Source organism: Oncorhynchus keta, chromosome 28, assembly GCF_023373465.1.
Source record: "Oncorhynchus keta strain PuntledgeMale-10-30-2019 chromosome 28, Oket_V2, whole genome shotgun sequence".
NCBI lineage: Eukaryota > Metazoa > Chordata > Actinopteri > Salmoniformes > Salmonidae > Oncorhynchus > Oncorhynchus keta.
In genome coordinates this window covers 79,842,408-79,856,933 of record NC_068448.1, presented here as the reverse complement: position 1 = coordinate 79,856,933, position 14,526 = coordinate 79,842,408, and the positions used below count along the sequence as shown (strand labels likewise).

The window sequence follows — 14,526 nt, the reverse complement described above, 5'->3', positions numbered from 1 at the left end:
ACGTTTTTTTCTCATTTTGTTTTTCTTTTTTAAATAAAATAAAATAAAAAAAACAGTCAGACATTTTGGGGAGGCAGGGTAGCCAAGTGGTTAGAGTGTAAAGGTGGCAGGTAGCCAAGTGGTTAGAGTGTAGAGGTGGCAGGTAGCCTAGTGGTTAGAGGAGGAAGGTAGCCTAGTGGTTAGAGTGTAGAGGAGGTAGGTAGCCTAGTGGTTAGAGTGTAGAGGAGGTAGGTAGCCTAGTGGTTAGAGTGTAGAGGCGGCAGGTAGCCTAGTGGTTAGAGTGTAGAGGAGGCAGGTAGCCTAGTGGTTAGAGTGTAGAGGCGGCAGGTAGCCTAGTGGTTAGAGTGTAGAGATGGCAGGGTAGCCTAGTGGTTAGAGTGTGGAGGAGACAGGTAGCCTGGTGGTTAGAGTGTAGAGGTGGCAGGTAGCCTCGTGGTTAGAGTGTAGAGGTGGCAGGTAGCCTAGTGGTTAGAGTGTAGAGGTGGCAGGTAGCCTAGTTTTTAGAGTATAGAGGTGGCAGGTAGCCTAGTGGTTAGAGGGTATAGGTGGCAGGGTAGCCTCGTGGTTAGAGTGTAGAGGTGGCAGGTAGCCTAGTGGTTAGAGGAGGCAGGTAGCCTAGTGGTTAGAGTGTAGAGGTGGCAGGTAGCCTAGTGGTTTGAGGAGGCAGGTAGTCTAGTGGTTAGAGTATAGAGGTGGCAGGTAGTCTAGTGGTTAGAGTGTAGAGGTGGCAGTTAGCCTAGTGGTTAGAGTATAGAGGTGGCAGGTAGCCTAGTGGTTAGAGTATAGAGGTGGCAGGTAGCCTAGTAGTTAGAGGAGGCAGGTAGTCTAGTGGTTAGAGTATAGAGGTGGCAGGTAGCCTAGTGGTTAGAGTATAGAGGTGGCAGGTAGCCTAGTGGTTAGAGGAGGCAGGTAGTCTAGTGGTTAGAGTATAGAGGTGGGTTAGAGTATAGGTAGCCTAGTGGTTAGAGGGAGGCAGGTAGCCTAGTGGTTAGAGTGTAGAGGCAGGTAGCCAGGCAGGTAGCCTAGTGGTAGTGGTTAGAGTGTAGAGGTGGCAGGTAGCCTAGTGGTTAGAGTATAGAGGTGGCAGGTAGCCTAGTGGTTAGAGTATAGAGGTGGCAGGTAGCCTAGTGGTTAGAGGAGGCAGGTAGCCCAGTGGTTAGAGGTGGCAGGTAGCCTAGTGGTTAGAGGAGGCAGGTATTCTAGTGGTTAGAGTGTTGAACTAATAACCAGCAGGTAGCCTAGTGGTTAGAGGAGACAGGTATTCTAGTGGTTAGAGGAGGCAGGCAGCCTAGTGGTTAGAGGAGGCATGTAGCCCAGTGGTTAGAGGTGGCAGGTAGCCTAGTGGTTAGAGGAGGCAGGCAGCCTAGTGGTTAGAGCAGGCAGGTAGTCTAGTGGTTAGAGGAGGCAGGTAGTCTAGTGGTTAGAGGAGGCAGGTATTCTAGTGGTTAGAGGAGGCAGGTGGCCTAGTGGTTAGAGGAGGCAGGTAGCCTAGTGGTTAGAGGAGACGGGTATTCTAGTGGTTAGAGGAGGTAGGTGGCCTAGTGGTTAGAGGAGGCAGGTAGCCTAGTGGTTAGAGGAGGCAGGTAGCCCAGTGGTTAGAGGAGGCAGGTAGTCTAGTGGTTAGAGGAGGCAGGTAGTCTAGTGGTTAGAGGAGGCAGGTAGCCTCGTGGTTAGAGGTGGCAGGTAGCCTAGTGGTTAGAGGAGGCAGGTAGCCCAGTGGTTAGAGGAGGCAGGTAGCCTAGTGGTTAGAGGAGGCAGGTAGCCTAGTGGTTAGAGGTGGCAGGTAGTCTAGTGGTTAGAGTGTTGGACTAATAACCAGCAGGTAGCCTAGTGGTTAGAGGAGACAGGTATTCTAGTGGTTAGAGGAGGCAGGTAGCCTAGTGGTTAGAGGAGGCAGGTAGCCCAGTGGTTAGAGGAGGCAGGTAGTCTAGTGGTTAGAGGAGGCAGGTAGCCTAGTGGTTAGAGGAGGCAGGTAGCCCAGTGGTTAGAGGAGGCAGGTAGCCTAGTGGTTAGAGGAGGCAGGTATTCTAGTGGTTAGAGGAGGCAGGTAGCCTAGTGGTTAGAGGAGGCAGGTAGCCTAGTGGTTAGAGGGGGCAGGTAGCCTAGTGGTTAGAGGAGGCAGGTAGCCCAGTGGTTAGAGGAGGCAGGTAGCCCAGTGGTTAGAGGAGGCAGGTAGCCTAGTGGTTAGAGGAGGCAGGTAGCCTAGTGGTTAGAGGAGGCAGGTAGCCCAGTGGTTAGAGGTGGCAGGTAGCCTAGTGGTTAGAGGAGGCAGGTATTCTAGTGGTTAGAGTGTTGGACTAATAACCAGCAGGTAGCCTAGTGGTTAGAGGAGACAGGTATTCTAGTGGTTAGAGGAGGCAGGTAGCCCAGTGGTTAGAGGAGGCAGGTAGTCTAGTGGTTAGAGGAGGCAGGTAGCCTAGTGGTGAGAGGAGGCAGGTAGCCCAGTGGTTAGAGGAGGCAGGTAGTCTAGTGGTTAGAGGTGGCAGGGTGGCCTCGTGGTTAGAGGTGGCAGGTAGCCTCGTGGTTAGAGCGTTTGGCCAGTAAATGAAAGGTTGCTCGATCGAATCCCGTGCTGACAAGGTAAAAATCTGTCGTTCTGCCCCTGAACAAGGCAGTTAACCCACTGTTCCTAGGCCGTCATTGTAAATAATTTTTTAGTTAAATAAAACATTGTAAAGATAACTTAGCTGTAAAAGTGGTACCTGTACAAGAGCTGATGAAGATTGTACTGTTTTTGTTAATAACATCAACAAAATGCCAGTTTGATTTAAAGCTATGAAACTAAAGTGAAGTCATCCAAAATCCTTTAAAACCATGTACACATCAGTTATATATTTATATATTATATTTCTGGTAAATTAATATTATTGAGAAAAAAAAAGAAGTTTTTTTTTAAAATGGTAAAATAAAACAATATTTATAGATAAAAAAATGTATTTAAAAAACCATCAAATATACTGGAAGATGTACTAAAATATATGTCTAACTAATCCCTCTCTCTGTGATATAGTGGATACAGTCTTCTTTATCAATGGCAGGAGCTAATTCTGTTCAGGCAGTTTAATAGACAACGACCGGTGTCCTTCAACCTTTAACTCACACATGCGCACCAGAGACATTCTCTTTCTCGGTGGACACAATGGCGGACGCAGAGTGAGTGATTTGTGCTCTGCCAGAATCTAAGTCCATCTGCCGATTTAACAAATATCATAAGTTATTTGACATAAAATTGTGTACCTACTGTTTAACAAACATGTTGTTCGTATCAGTAGTGTTGAGAATGTCGTTTTCTGCTCTACGATATTTGTGTTTATTTGAATGATTGGATGTGGGCAGAAAAAACACGTCCGGTTTGCGAATGCATCTGCACGTTTCACGCTAACGTTATTATGCATGGCTCTTTAGTTTTACGGATATATTGTCGATGGGTGTAGCGAATGTTTTCTGACTATTTTGCTGTTTGGTCCACCACAATACGAAAAAAAAATGCATTTGTCCCCGTCCGTTTGATAACTAGTTAACGTTACCAAGTCAGGTTCACGTTTCGGGAAATGGCTAGTTTGCGGTGATGTTGCTAGCAGTCTTGACATGATGAGTTCTCTCTTTTTTTAATTTTATTTTGTTGAATTCAAATCTATTACACTGCCATGTGGCTAAAAACGTTCCTCTGAATCTGGGTTGCAGAAAGAAGGTTCCGGCGGTCCCGGAGAGCCTCTTAAAAAGGCGGAAGGCCTTCGCCACTATGAAGGCCATGCGTATCAAGAAGATGCTTGCCGAAAAAAAAGTAAGTTTTTATTTTTAGTTAGTTAGTTAGTTAACTAGCAGGTTTCCACGTTGACGCTGTTATAGAATATGTAGTTGATGTACTGGCATTGGCCCACTGCTGGTTGTTGGGGAAAATAGCCTTTAACCGTAACTGGTTTTAAGGATGCCCCTGTAAATTCAGACTTCTATTACAATGTGGTTAATGATGCTCAACTTTTTTCCCCATCTGATCGACTCTGGTGAAACCAGTCTGAAAAAATAAGCCAATTTGTCTGAAACCACATTGAAAGAAACTACTGGCGATGTCCTAAATAAGCCCCCCCCCCCCAGTTGTAATATTTAGCTATCCACTATCAGATTAAACATTTGCTTCAAGCATAAAACAACTTGTGAAGGTAACTCCACTGTTACCCCCCCAGCTCAGCTCTGATTCATACTTGATGTTCTGTATCGCCAGACTCGCAAGGTGACCAGGCACCTGATCTACAAGAGGGCTGAGAAGTACCACAAGGAGTACAGGGAGATGTACCGGCGTGAGATCCGTATGGGGAGGACGGCCCGCAAGGTCGGGAACTTCTACGTCCCAGCGGAGCCCAAGCTGGCCTTCGTAATCAGGATCAGGGGGTAAGTTTATTTTTTTGGGGGGGTAAAAGTGTCTGCTAAATGGCGGTGTCAGAGTGGCCTCTTTTCTCATTGGCTTGTTCACCATTTTCACTCAGGCGCTGGGTAAAAAGATGCACGTAATGTTAAATCTACAGTCACGTAGATGTCTACACCTCTCAAACTCAACTCTGGGTCTCTAAGCCAGTTCCACTGGGGTTTTTCCCAATCAGGATCGTGATTTAGATCTAGTACACAAGGATATGCAATTAATTATGAGGTAGAACAGAAAACCAGACAGGCTCAAGATCTCGTAGGGTAATAGGTACCTCGTGTTTACGCAATGTGGTTAATGATGCTCAACTTTTTTCCCCATCTTATCGACTCTGGTGAAACCAGTCTGAAAAAAAATAAGCCTATTTTGTCTGAAACCACATTGAGTGTAAACTAAAGCGGACTGAAAAATTGATTATTGACACTGTTCTGAAAACACAAGTGTAACGACCTTTCCCTGTCCCCCCCCTCAGTATCAACGGTGTCAGCCCCAAGGTGCGCAAGGTCCTCCAGCTCATGCGTCTGCGTCAGATCTTCAACGGAGTCTTCGTCAAACTGAACAAGGCTTCCATCAACATGTTGAGGATCGCCGAGCCCTACATCGCTTGGGGGTAAGACTGACATCACTACCACGGTGTATTCACTAGGAAGTCGCTTGGGGGTAAGACTGACATCACTACCACGGTGTATTCACTAGGAAGTCGCTTGGGGGTAAGACTGACATCACTACCACGGTGTATTCACTAGGAAGTCGCTTGGGGGTAAGACTGACATCACTACCACGGTGTATTTACTAGGAAGACGCTTGGGGGTAAGACTGACATCACTACCACGGTGTATTCACTAGGAATACGCTTGGGGGTAAGACTGACATCACTACCACGGTGTATTCACTAGGAAGACGCTTGGGGTAAGACTGACATCACTACCACGGTGTATTCACTAGGAAGACGCTTGGGGGTAAGACTGACATCACTACCACGGTGTATTCACTAGGAAGACGCTTGGGGGTAAGACTGACATCACTACCACGGTGTATTCACTAGGAAGACGCTTGGGGGTAAGACTGACATCACTACCACAGTGTATTCACTAGGAAGACGCTTGGGGGTAAGACTGACATCACTACCACGGTGTATTCACTAGGAAGACGCTTGGGGGTAAGGCTGCCGTGACCATCTGCTTGAATGTGGACACCCGCTTCCACGGGGTAACAAGTACAGTGTCACTCATTTTTACCCCCCCCCCCCCTAATCAGGGACAGATTTAGACCTGGGACACATAGTAGGTGCATTTAGATTCCGGTAGAACAGAACCAGCAACACTCTGGACCTCTGGGCTTGGACTTGAATCCCCCCGTCCATATTTTGTGTGTTCTGTTGAATATATATCGATTTATTTGCCAGTGATTAAGGTAAGGTTGGTACGATTTGAAAACTTCTGTCATTTTCCCAGAGGTTTTACACAATGTGGTTAATGATGCACAACTTTTTTTCCCCGTCTTATCGACTCTGGTGAAAACCAGCCTGAAAAATAAATAAATAAGCCAATTTGTCTGAAACCACAATGAGATATTACTAATGGCACTCTCTAACGGCAGTAAACCAGTCTTCTGTGGCCCGGTATAAAGGACCCGTTGTTTGTTTGGTGCAGGAATTTTTCACTGGTTTGACGAGTGGTAGCAAATACATGTCATTAGTTTAACGCTTTTCAGTTGTTGTCTCAAAGCTCCCGAAAAAAAATAAAAAATAATATATATATTTTGAATGAAGATGAGTAAAATGGCAACCATAAGCTAGGTGTTAAGTACATAACTGATCGTGTTTGTTGGTCGTGTCTCCCAGGTACCCCAACCTGAAGTCTGTGCGTGAGCTGATCTACAAGCGTGGCCATGGCAGGATGACCAAGCAGCGCATCGCCCTCACGGACAACGCCCTGATCGAGAAGGCCCTGGGTATACTTTTTTCCCGCTACTTCTGTACAGCTGTGTTTTTTTTTCCACAGGCAGTCCAATTCTCATCTTTTGCCCAATTATTGGCAAAGAGCTCATCTGGTTGGTTAAACGGTCAATCGGTGGACAAAGATTTGAATTGGGCTGCCGGTCCTGTATGGGACTGGATGGATAGATACCATCTCTATCTCTGAGAAGTCCTGTAAGGGACTGGATGGATAGATACCATCTCTATCTCTGAGAAGTCCTGTATGGGACTGGATGGATAGATACCATCTACATCTCTATCTCTGAGAAGTCCTGTATGGGACTGGATGGATAGATACCATCTCTATCTCTGAGAAGTCCTGTATGGGACTGGATGGATAGATACCATCTCTATCTCTGAGAAGTCATGTAAGGGACTGGATGGATAGATACCATCTACATCTCTGAGAAGTCCTGTAAGGGACTGGATGGATAGATACCATCTCTATCTCTGAGAAGTCCTGTAAGGGACTGGATGGATAGATACCATCTCTATCTCTGAGAAGTCCTGTAAGGGACTGGATGGATAGATACCATCTCTATCTCTGAGAAGTCCTGTAAGGGACTGGATGGATAGATACCATCTCTATCTCTGAGAAGTCCTGTATGGGACTGGATGGATAGATACCATCTACATCTCTATCTCTGAGAAGTCCTGTATGGGACTGGATGGATAGATACCATCTCTATCTCTGAGAAGTCCTGTATGGGACTGGATGGATAGATACCATCTCTATCTCTGAGAAGTCATGTAAGGGACTGGATGGATAGATACCATCTACATCTCTGAGAAGTCCTGTAAGGGACTGGATGGATAGATACCATCTCTATCTCTGAGAAGTCCTGTAAGGGACTGGATGGATAGATACCATCTACATCTCTATCTCTGAGAAGTCCTGTAAGGGACTGGATAGATAGATACCATCTCTATCTCTGAGAAGTCCTGTATGGGACTGGATGGATAGATACCATCTCTATCTCTGAGAAGTCATGTAAGGGACTGGATGGATAGATACCATCTCTATCTCTGAGAAGTCATGTAAGGGACTGGATGGATAGATACCATCTACATCTCTGAGAAGTCCTGTAAGGGACTGGATGGATAGATACCATCTCTATCTCTGAGAAGTCCTGTAAGGGACTGGATGGATAGATACCATCTACATCTCTATCTCTGAGAAGTCCTGTAAGGGACTGGATAGATAGATACCATCTCTATCTCTGAGAAGTCCTGTAAGGGACTGGATGGATAGATACCATCTCTATCTCTGAGAAGTCCTGTAAGGGACTGGATGGATAGATACCATCTCTATCTCTGAGAAGTCCTGTAAGGGACTGGATGGATAGATACCATCTCTATCTCTGAGAAGTCCTGTATGGGACTGGATGGATAGATACCATCTACACCTCTATCTCTGAGAAGTGAACACCAGTTTTAAATGCTAAGCTAGGATGTCTCTACTCCCATTGTATAAACTTATACACAATGTGGTTAATGATGCTCAACTTTTTTCCCCATCTTATCGACTCTGGTGAAACCAGTCTGAAAAGAAATAAGCCAATTTGTCTGAAACCACATTGAAAAAGTAACTGCATTTGGATACTGTTTAATTTAATGGACCTAGATATCCAGTTAGAGGTGTAGTCTACAGACTGTTATCCATTAGAGGGGTAGTCTACAGACTGTTATCCATTAGAGGGGTAGTCTACAGACTGTTATCCATTAGAGGGGTAGTCTACACAGACTGTTATCCATTAGAGGGGTAGTCTACACAGACTGTTATCCATTAGAGGGGTAGTCTACAGACTGTTATCCATTAGAGGGGTAGTCTACAGACTGTTATCCATTAGAGGGGTAGTCTACAGACTGTTATCCATTAGAGGGGTAGTCTACAGACTGTTATCCATTAGAGGGGTAGTCTACAGACTGTTATCCATTAGAGGGGTAGTCTACAGACTGTTATCCATTAGAGGGGTAGTCTACACAGACTGTCATCCATTAGAGGGGTAGTCTACACAGACTGTCATCCATTAGAGGGGTAGTCTACACGGACTGTTGTCCATTAGAGGGTAGTCTACACAGACTTATCCATTAGAGGGTAGTCTACAGACTTATCCATTAGAGGGTAGTCTACACAGACTGTTGTCCATTAGAGGTGTAGTCTACAGACTTGTCCATTAGAGGGTAGTCTACAGACTTGTCCATTAGAGGGGTAGTCTACACAGACTGTTGTCCATTAGAGGGGTAGTCTACACAGACTGTTATCCATTAGAGGGGTAGTCTACACAGACTGTTATCCATTAGAGGGGTAGTCTACACAGACTGTTATCCATTAGAGGGGTAGTCTACACAGACTGTTATCCATTAGAGGGTAGTCTACACAGACTGTTGTCCATTAGAGGGTAGTCTACACAGACTGTTGTCCATTAGAGGGTAGTCTACACAGACTGTTGTCCATTAGAGGGGTAGTCTACACAGACTGTTGTCCATTAGAGGGGTAGTCTACACAGACTGTTGTCCATTAGAGGGGTAGTCTACACAGACTGTTGTCCATTAGAGGGGTAGTCTACACAGACTTGTCCATTAGAGGGTAGTCTACAGACTTATCCATTAGAGGGTAGTCTACAGACTTATCCATTAGAGGGGTGGTCTACAGACTTATCCATTAGAGGGGTGGTCTACAGACTTATCCATTAGAGGGGTGGTCTACAGACTTATCCATTAGAGGGTAGTCTACAGACTTATCCATTAGAGGGTAGTCTACAGACTTATCCATTAGAGGGTAGTCTACAGACTTATCCATTAGAGGGTAGTCTACAGACTTATCCATTAGAGGGGTAGTCTACAGACTTGTCCATTAGAGGGTAGTCTACAGACTTGTCCATTAGAGGGGTAGTCTACACAGACTGTTATCCATTAGAGGGGTAGTCTACACAGACTGTCATCCATTAGAGGGGTAGTCTACACAGACTGTCATCCATTAGAGGGGTAGTCTACACGGACTGTCATCCATTAGAGGGGTAGTCTACACAGACTGTCATCCATTAGAGGGGTAGTCTACACGGACTGTCATCCATTAGAGGGGTAGTCTACACGGACTGTCATCCATTAGAGGGGTAGTCTACACAGACTGTTGTCCATTAGAGGGTAGTCTACACAGACTGTTGTCCATTAGAGGGTTTCTAAACAGACTGTTATCTAGGTTTAGTAGTTTGAGCTGCAGATTTCCTCGTTGAAGAATCGTGTCGTCTCTTCACTCTGGCTTTGTCCTCTTCCCTCTCTCTCCCTCCCTCCCTCCCTCAGGTAAATACGGCATCATCTGCGTGGAGGACCTGATCCACGAGATCTACACGGTCGGAAAGAACTTCAAGCCTGCCAACAACTTCCTGTGGCCCTTCAAACTATCCACACCCCGCGGCGGCATGAACAAGAAGACGACTCACTTTGTGGAGGGAGGCGACGCTGGAAACAGGGAAGACCAGATCAACAGACTCGTCAGGAGGATGAACTAGAGAAGTGATGGTGAGACATTTGTTCCGGGGGGCTCTCAACTCCCGTTCCTGGGGAGCTACCCACCTCTGTGTTCTAGCCTGATTTCGGCTTATCAACCAGTTAGTTATTAAAATGATCTAGTGTTGGGACGCAACCCTGATGTCAGTAAACGCAGGTCCTGAAGATGAGTAGGCGAGACAATTTCCACCTTACGTTTTATGGAATCGGCAAGATCTCGATTGGCTGAATTGGGTGTTTCAGTGTCGCTCCAGCATCAGGACAGTCTCAGGGGACAGTTTCTCAGCTCGGTCCAATTCAACCCCCCAAAATACTTTTTGAAAGTCATTATTTTCTACTTAAGTGTCCAGTTTCTAGTTTACGAAATGTGGTTAATGATGCTCAACTTTTTTCCCCGTCTTATCGACTCTGGTGAAACCAGTCTGAAAAAAAATAGCCAATTTTGTCTGAAACCACAAAGTGAACTACTACTGGCACTCCAAATCTGAAGTGAAAACCTGGTAATTCTGGACCCGGCTGGACCCGGTTGTAATTCCACCGAGATCCCATTTCCTATTTCGATGGGGAACTGTTATGAATTCTCTGGTTTAAACGGCCAGGCTCAGTGTTGAAATAAATAAATAACAATTTTTTTAAAAATCCATTGTATTTTTCAACCGCACATTATTTATTGTAGAGTAGTTTGTCCTGTTTATTTCCCAGCATCCCAGGCGGTGTCGTCTATGGGCTCCCTATTGGGCCCTCTCTAAGGTGCCCTTTGGGATGTTACTTTAGTTTCAGTCCCGCTAAAAGCAGCTGGTTTACGGCACACTAGTTTAACCTGTTACCAAAGATGAATCAACATCCTAAAAGTGAAACTGGGATTATAATTATTTTTGTTATTGCGTGGCATCAAGGAAACCCTTGATGAGATTTCTGAAGTCTTTTAGTATTTTTTTTGTGTAAATCTGACAAACTATTGGAAATGTTTATTTGCTGTAAATAAAATAAATAAAAAAATGTTTTGTTTTCTGTTATTCATGTTGTGAATTTCTTTCTTTCAGGTTTTTCCACGGGATTCTGAGCTCTGTACAATAAAAAAAAACTCAAAAGAAACGGGTTTGACGAACTCTGGTCTGAAATCATTATTTTGTGGTCGTGGTGCTGCTGCCATCTAGTGTAGAATCCACTGTGCTCTATGATTTTTATCAATATTAATTCTGCAATTATATACATTTGTAGATGGACCTGGAATTCAAGTAAATTTTGATGCTGTACAATCAAACCACATTTCAAATGTATTTTACATTTTTGGGTCATTTGAGTTTAATTTTAACCTGTGTTATGACTGACCACAAATATTATTACAACATGTGAAGTGTTGGGTTTCATGAGCCAATATTAAAAAAGTTCCAGACATTTTTTCCAAGTGCACAAAAACCGTATTACTCAAATGTAGTGCACACATCTGTTTACATTCCTGTAAGTGACCATTTCCCCTTTGCCAATATAATCCATCCACAAGAAGCTGATTAAACATGATCCTTACATAGGTGCACCTTGTGCTTGGGGGGGTCACTTTAAAATGTGTGGTTTTGTCCCACTAGAAGAGAGATCCACGTGTGAAAAATGATCCGAAACTAAGGCTTGAATGCAAAGATGTTTATTGAAACGTGGTGCCAAAAGTGTATATATATACCTAACTGAAAGGTAAAAATAAAACATGTGGCCTCGGCTCATTAGCATTGTCATGACACCAGGAGAAACATGGCTTGAAACGGACTGGGGACCGTCGCTGTAATTGAGGTGATTAATATTAAGATTCAACAGGCTTCACAGTTGGGGACCACTGAAGCCTAACCAGTCTGCTTGGGTTCTCTATGATGGGGATTTAGAGTTACTGAAAACAAATTCTGCATGTTAATTGGTTGGTGCCCAAAGACTGCTGTTTTAACCAATTGTGCTATTTTGTGGTGTTTCACATTAACTTATTCTTTACTTTGTTGATGCTGTGGATAAAAAGCTTCTGGACATCAGAACAACGATTACTCTTAACTGGACAAAGGATTTTTGTTTTGCTTTAAGGAGTCGGACGGGATAATGTAATGTTGCCCCCAGACCAGGCCCAAATCACCATCATTCACATGAAGGAAATACAGGGGGTGGAGATCAGGGTGCCTTGTGAGAGAGTCTGGTGGATAACCTGTCTCTACCATCTGTTCTATTAGCCAATGTGCAATCACTGACTGTTCCACCAAAGGGACATGAAAAACTAATATTTTATTAACAAATATCAACAAAGAGGAATAGGCACGTGTAAACAAGCATACACACTGCCCTAACCCATCTGGACAGCATACCTATGTGAGAATGCTGTTCATCGACTACAGCTTGGCATTTAACACCATAGTGCCCTCCAAGCTCGTCATCAAGCTCGAGACCCTGGGTCTCGACCCCACCCTGTGCAACTGGGTACTGGACTTCCTGATGGGCCGCCCCCAGGTGGTGAGGGTAGGCAACATCTCCACCTTGCTGATCCTCAACACTGGGGCCCCACAAGGGTGCGTTCTGAGCCCGCTCCTGTACTCTGTTCACCCACGACTGCGTGGCCACGCACGCCTCCAACTCAATCATCAAGTTTGCGGACGACACAACAGTGGTAGGCTTGATTACCAACAACGGCGAGACGGCCTACAGGGAGGAGGTGAGGGCCCTCTGAGTGTGGTGTCAGGAAAATAACCTCACACTCAACGTCAACAAAACTAAGGAGATGATTGTGGACTTCAGGAAACAGCAGAGGAACACCCCCTATCCACATCAATGGAACAGTAGTGGAGAGGGTAGTAAGTTTTAAGTTCCTCGGCGTACACATCACAGACAAACTGAATTGGTCCACCCACACAGACAGCATCGTGAAGAAGGCGCAGCAGCGCCTCTTCAACCTCAGGAGGCTGAAGAATTTTGGCTTGTCACCAAAAGCACTCACAAACTTCTACAGATGCACAATCGAGAGCATCCTGTCGGCTGTATCACCGCCTGGTACGGAAACTGCTCCGCCAACACACCGTAAGGCTCTCTATAGAGGGTAGTGAGGTCTGCACAACGCATCACCGGGGGCAAACTACCTGCCCTTGGAATTGTTAGTTAGATTACTTGTTGGTTATTACAGCATTGTCGGAACTAGAAGCACAAGCATTTCGCTACACTCGCATTAACATCTGCTAACCATGTGTATGTGACAAATAAAATTTGATTTGGATTTGACAAACAAACTATTTACATTGCCAGTAATCAGGAATCCTAGACAAATCATATTCATTAATAATACAATTTTTTATTGCCTTTGTTTTTAATTTTTAGTTAAAGTAGTGCCATATTGTTTAAACTCAAAGTGAAAACAGTTAGGTTTTGAATTAGACAATTTGCAAATATGAAATTTACTAATTTGTATTATTAGCAGTTGAATTAAATATACTACATCTTTATGTCAGAATTTCTGAAATAAACCAGTAAGTCGCTCTGGATAAGAGCGTCTGCTAAATGACTTAAATGTAAATGTAAATTACATGAAAACCATTAAATAGTACAACCGGTCCAATTTGTTTTTTTTGTAACAAAATTCTGTATGTCAATCCAAATCCAAGTATACTTTAAATACAGGCAAAAAACCTCCACCCCATATTACTTTGGCCAATGGAAATTTAGACATAATTTTATTTATTTTCCTCTCAATATCTCTAAATAAAATACAGTTACTTGACTTGTTAAAGGTAGCATAAGTATTTACAACAATGAATTGAACGTGGTTGACGTCTACCAGTAGTATAATCCACATCCCTGTCTGCTTCATCACTAAGTATATGACCCTTAAAGTTGCCTTTTAAAATAGCGCCACCTGCTGACCGATTAGTACCAAATGTCTGCTTCATCACTAAGTATATGACCCTTAAAGTTGCCTTTTAAAATAGCGCCACCTGCTGACCGATTAGTACCAAATGTCTGCTTCATCACTAAGTATATGACCCTTAAAGTTGCCTTTTAAAATAGCGCCACCTGCTGACCGATTAGTACCAAATGTCTGCTTCATCACTAAGTATATGACCCTTAAAGTTGCCTTTTAAAATAGCGCCACCTGCTGACCGATTAGTACCAAATGTCTGCTTCATCACTAAGTATATGACCCTTAAAGTTGCCTTTTAAAATAGCGCCACCTGCTGACCGATTAGTACCAAATGTCTGCTTCATCACTAAGTATATGACCCTTAAAGTTACCTTTTAAAATAGCGCCACCTGCTGACCGATTAGTACCAAATGTCTGCTTCATCACTAAGTATATGACCCTTAAAGTTGCCTTTTAAAATAGCGCCACCTGCTGACCGATTAGTACCAAATGTCTGCTTCATCACTAAGTATATGACCCTTAAAGTTGCCTTTTAAAATAGCGCCACCTGCTGACCGATTAGTACCAAATGAAAACCAAATATTATTCCATCAATTGACACTTCCAAAACGCAAGCATCTGTGGAACAGGCATGAGTTTCTTGAATTAAATAATAAAAGTCGTCACTCTTAGCCTTACAATACAACAATAAAGATTTCCTTTTCAAAATATTACAGATTCCCCTGGCATTAATAGAAA

General features: G+C 44.1%; 1 protein-coding gene, 2 long non-coding RNA genes, 1 other non-coding gene and 3 pseudogenes across 5 annotated transcripts; all 7 read left to right on the top strand.

The window, feature by feature from the left end:
* Window positions 1-668: 668 nt before the first annotated feature.
* On the top strand, window positions 669-2,316 carry LOC127912953 (uncharacterized). 2 transcript variants are annotated; one of them, XR_008084225.1, is made up of 3 exons: window positions 669-820; window positions 1,259-1,308; window positions 1,873-2,316. It is a non-coding gene; the product is annotated as an uncharacterized LOC127912953 (long non-coding RNA). The 2 variants fall into 2 exon arrangements; XR_008084226.1 differs by lacking the exon at window positions 1,873-2,316 and adding an exon at window positions 1,559-1,773.
* Window positions 2,317-3,011: 695 nt separating this feature from the next.
* On the top strand, window positions 3,012-11,016 carry LOC118377915 (60S ribosomal protein L7-like). The gene is made up of 7 exons (XM_052484127.1): window positions 3,012-3,153; window positions 3,685-3,784; window positions 4,223-4,389; window positions 4,893-5,030; window positions 6,264-6,373; window positions 9,702-9,920; window positions 10,952-11,016. The coding sequence occupies exons 1-6, from the start codon at window positions 3,140-3,142 to the stop codon at window positions 9,908-9,910; spliced, it is 738 nt and encodes a 245-aa protein (XP_052340087.1). The 5' UTR covers window positions 3,012-3,139; the 3' UTR covers window positions 9,911-9,920; window positions 10,952-11,016.
* Window positions 3,958-4,050, top strand: LOC118377917 (small nucleolar SNORD12/SNORD106). Its single transcript, XR_004824355.1, has one exon. It is a non-coding gene; the product is annotated as a small nucleolar SNORD12/SNORD106 (small nucleolar RNA).
* Window positions 4,708-4,803, top strand: LOC127913273 (uncharacterized; annotated as a pseudogene).
* Window positions 7,883-7,977, top strand: LOC127913274 (uncharacterized; annotated as a pseudogene).
* Window positions 8,478-9,272, top strand: LOC127912950 (uncharacterized). Its single transcript, XR_008084219.1, has 4 exons — window positions 8,478-8,523; window positions 8,988-9,015; window positions 9,126-9,153; window positions 9,207-9,272. It is a non-coding gene; the product is annotated as an uncharacterized LOC127912950 (long non-coding RNA).
* LOC118377918 (uncharacterized) lies at window positions 10,273-10,367 on the top strand (annotated as a pseudogene).
* Window positions 11,017-14,526: the final 3,510 nt, after the last annotated feature.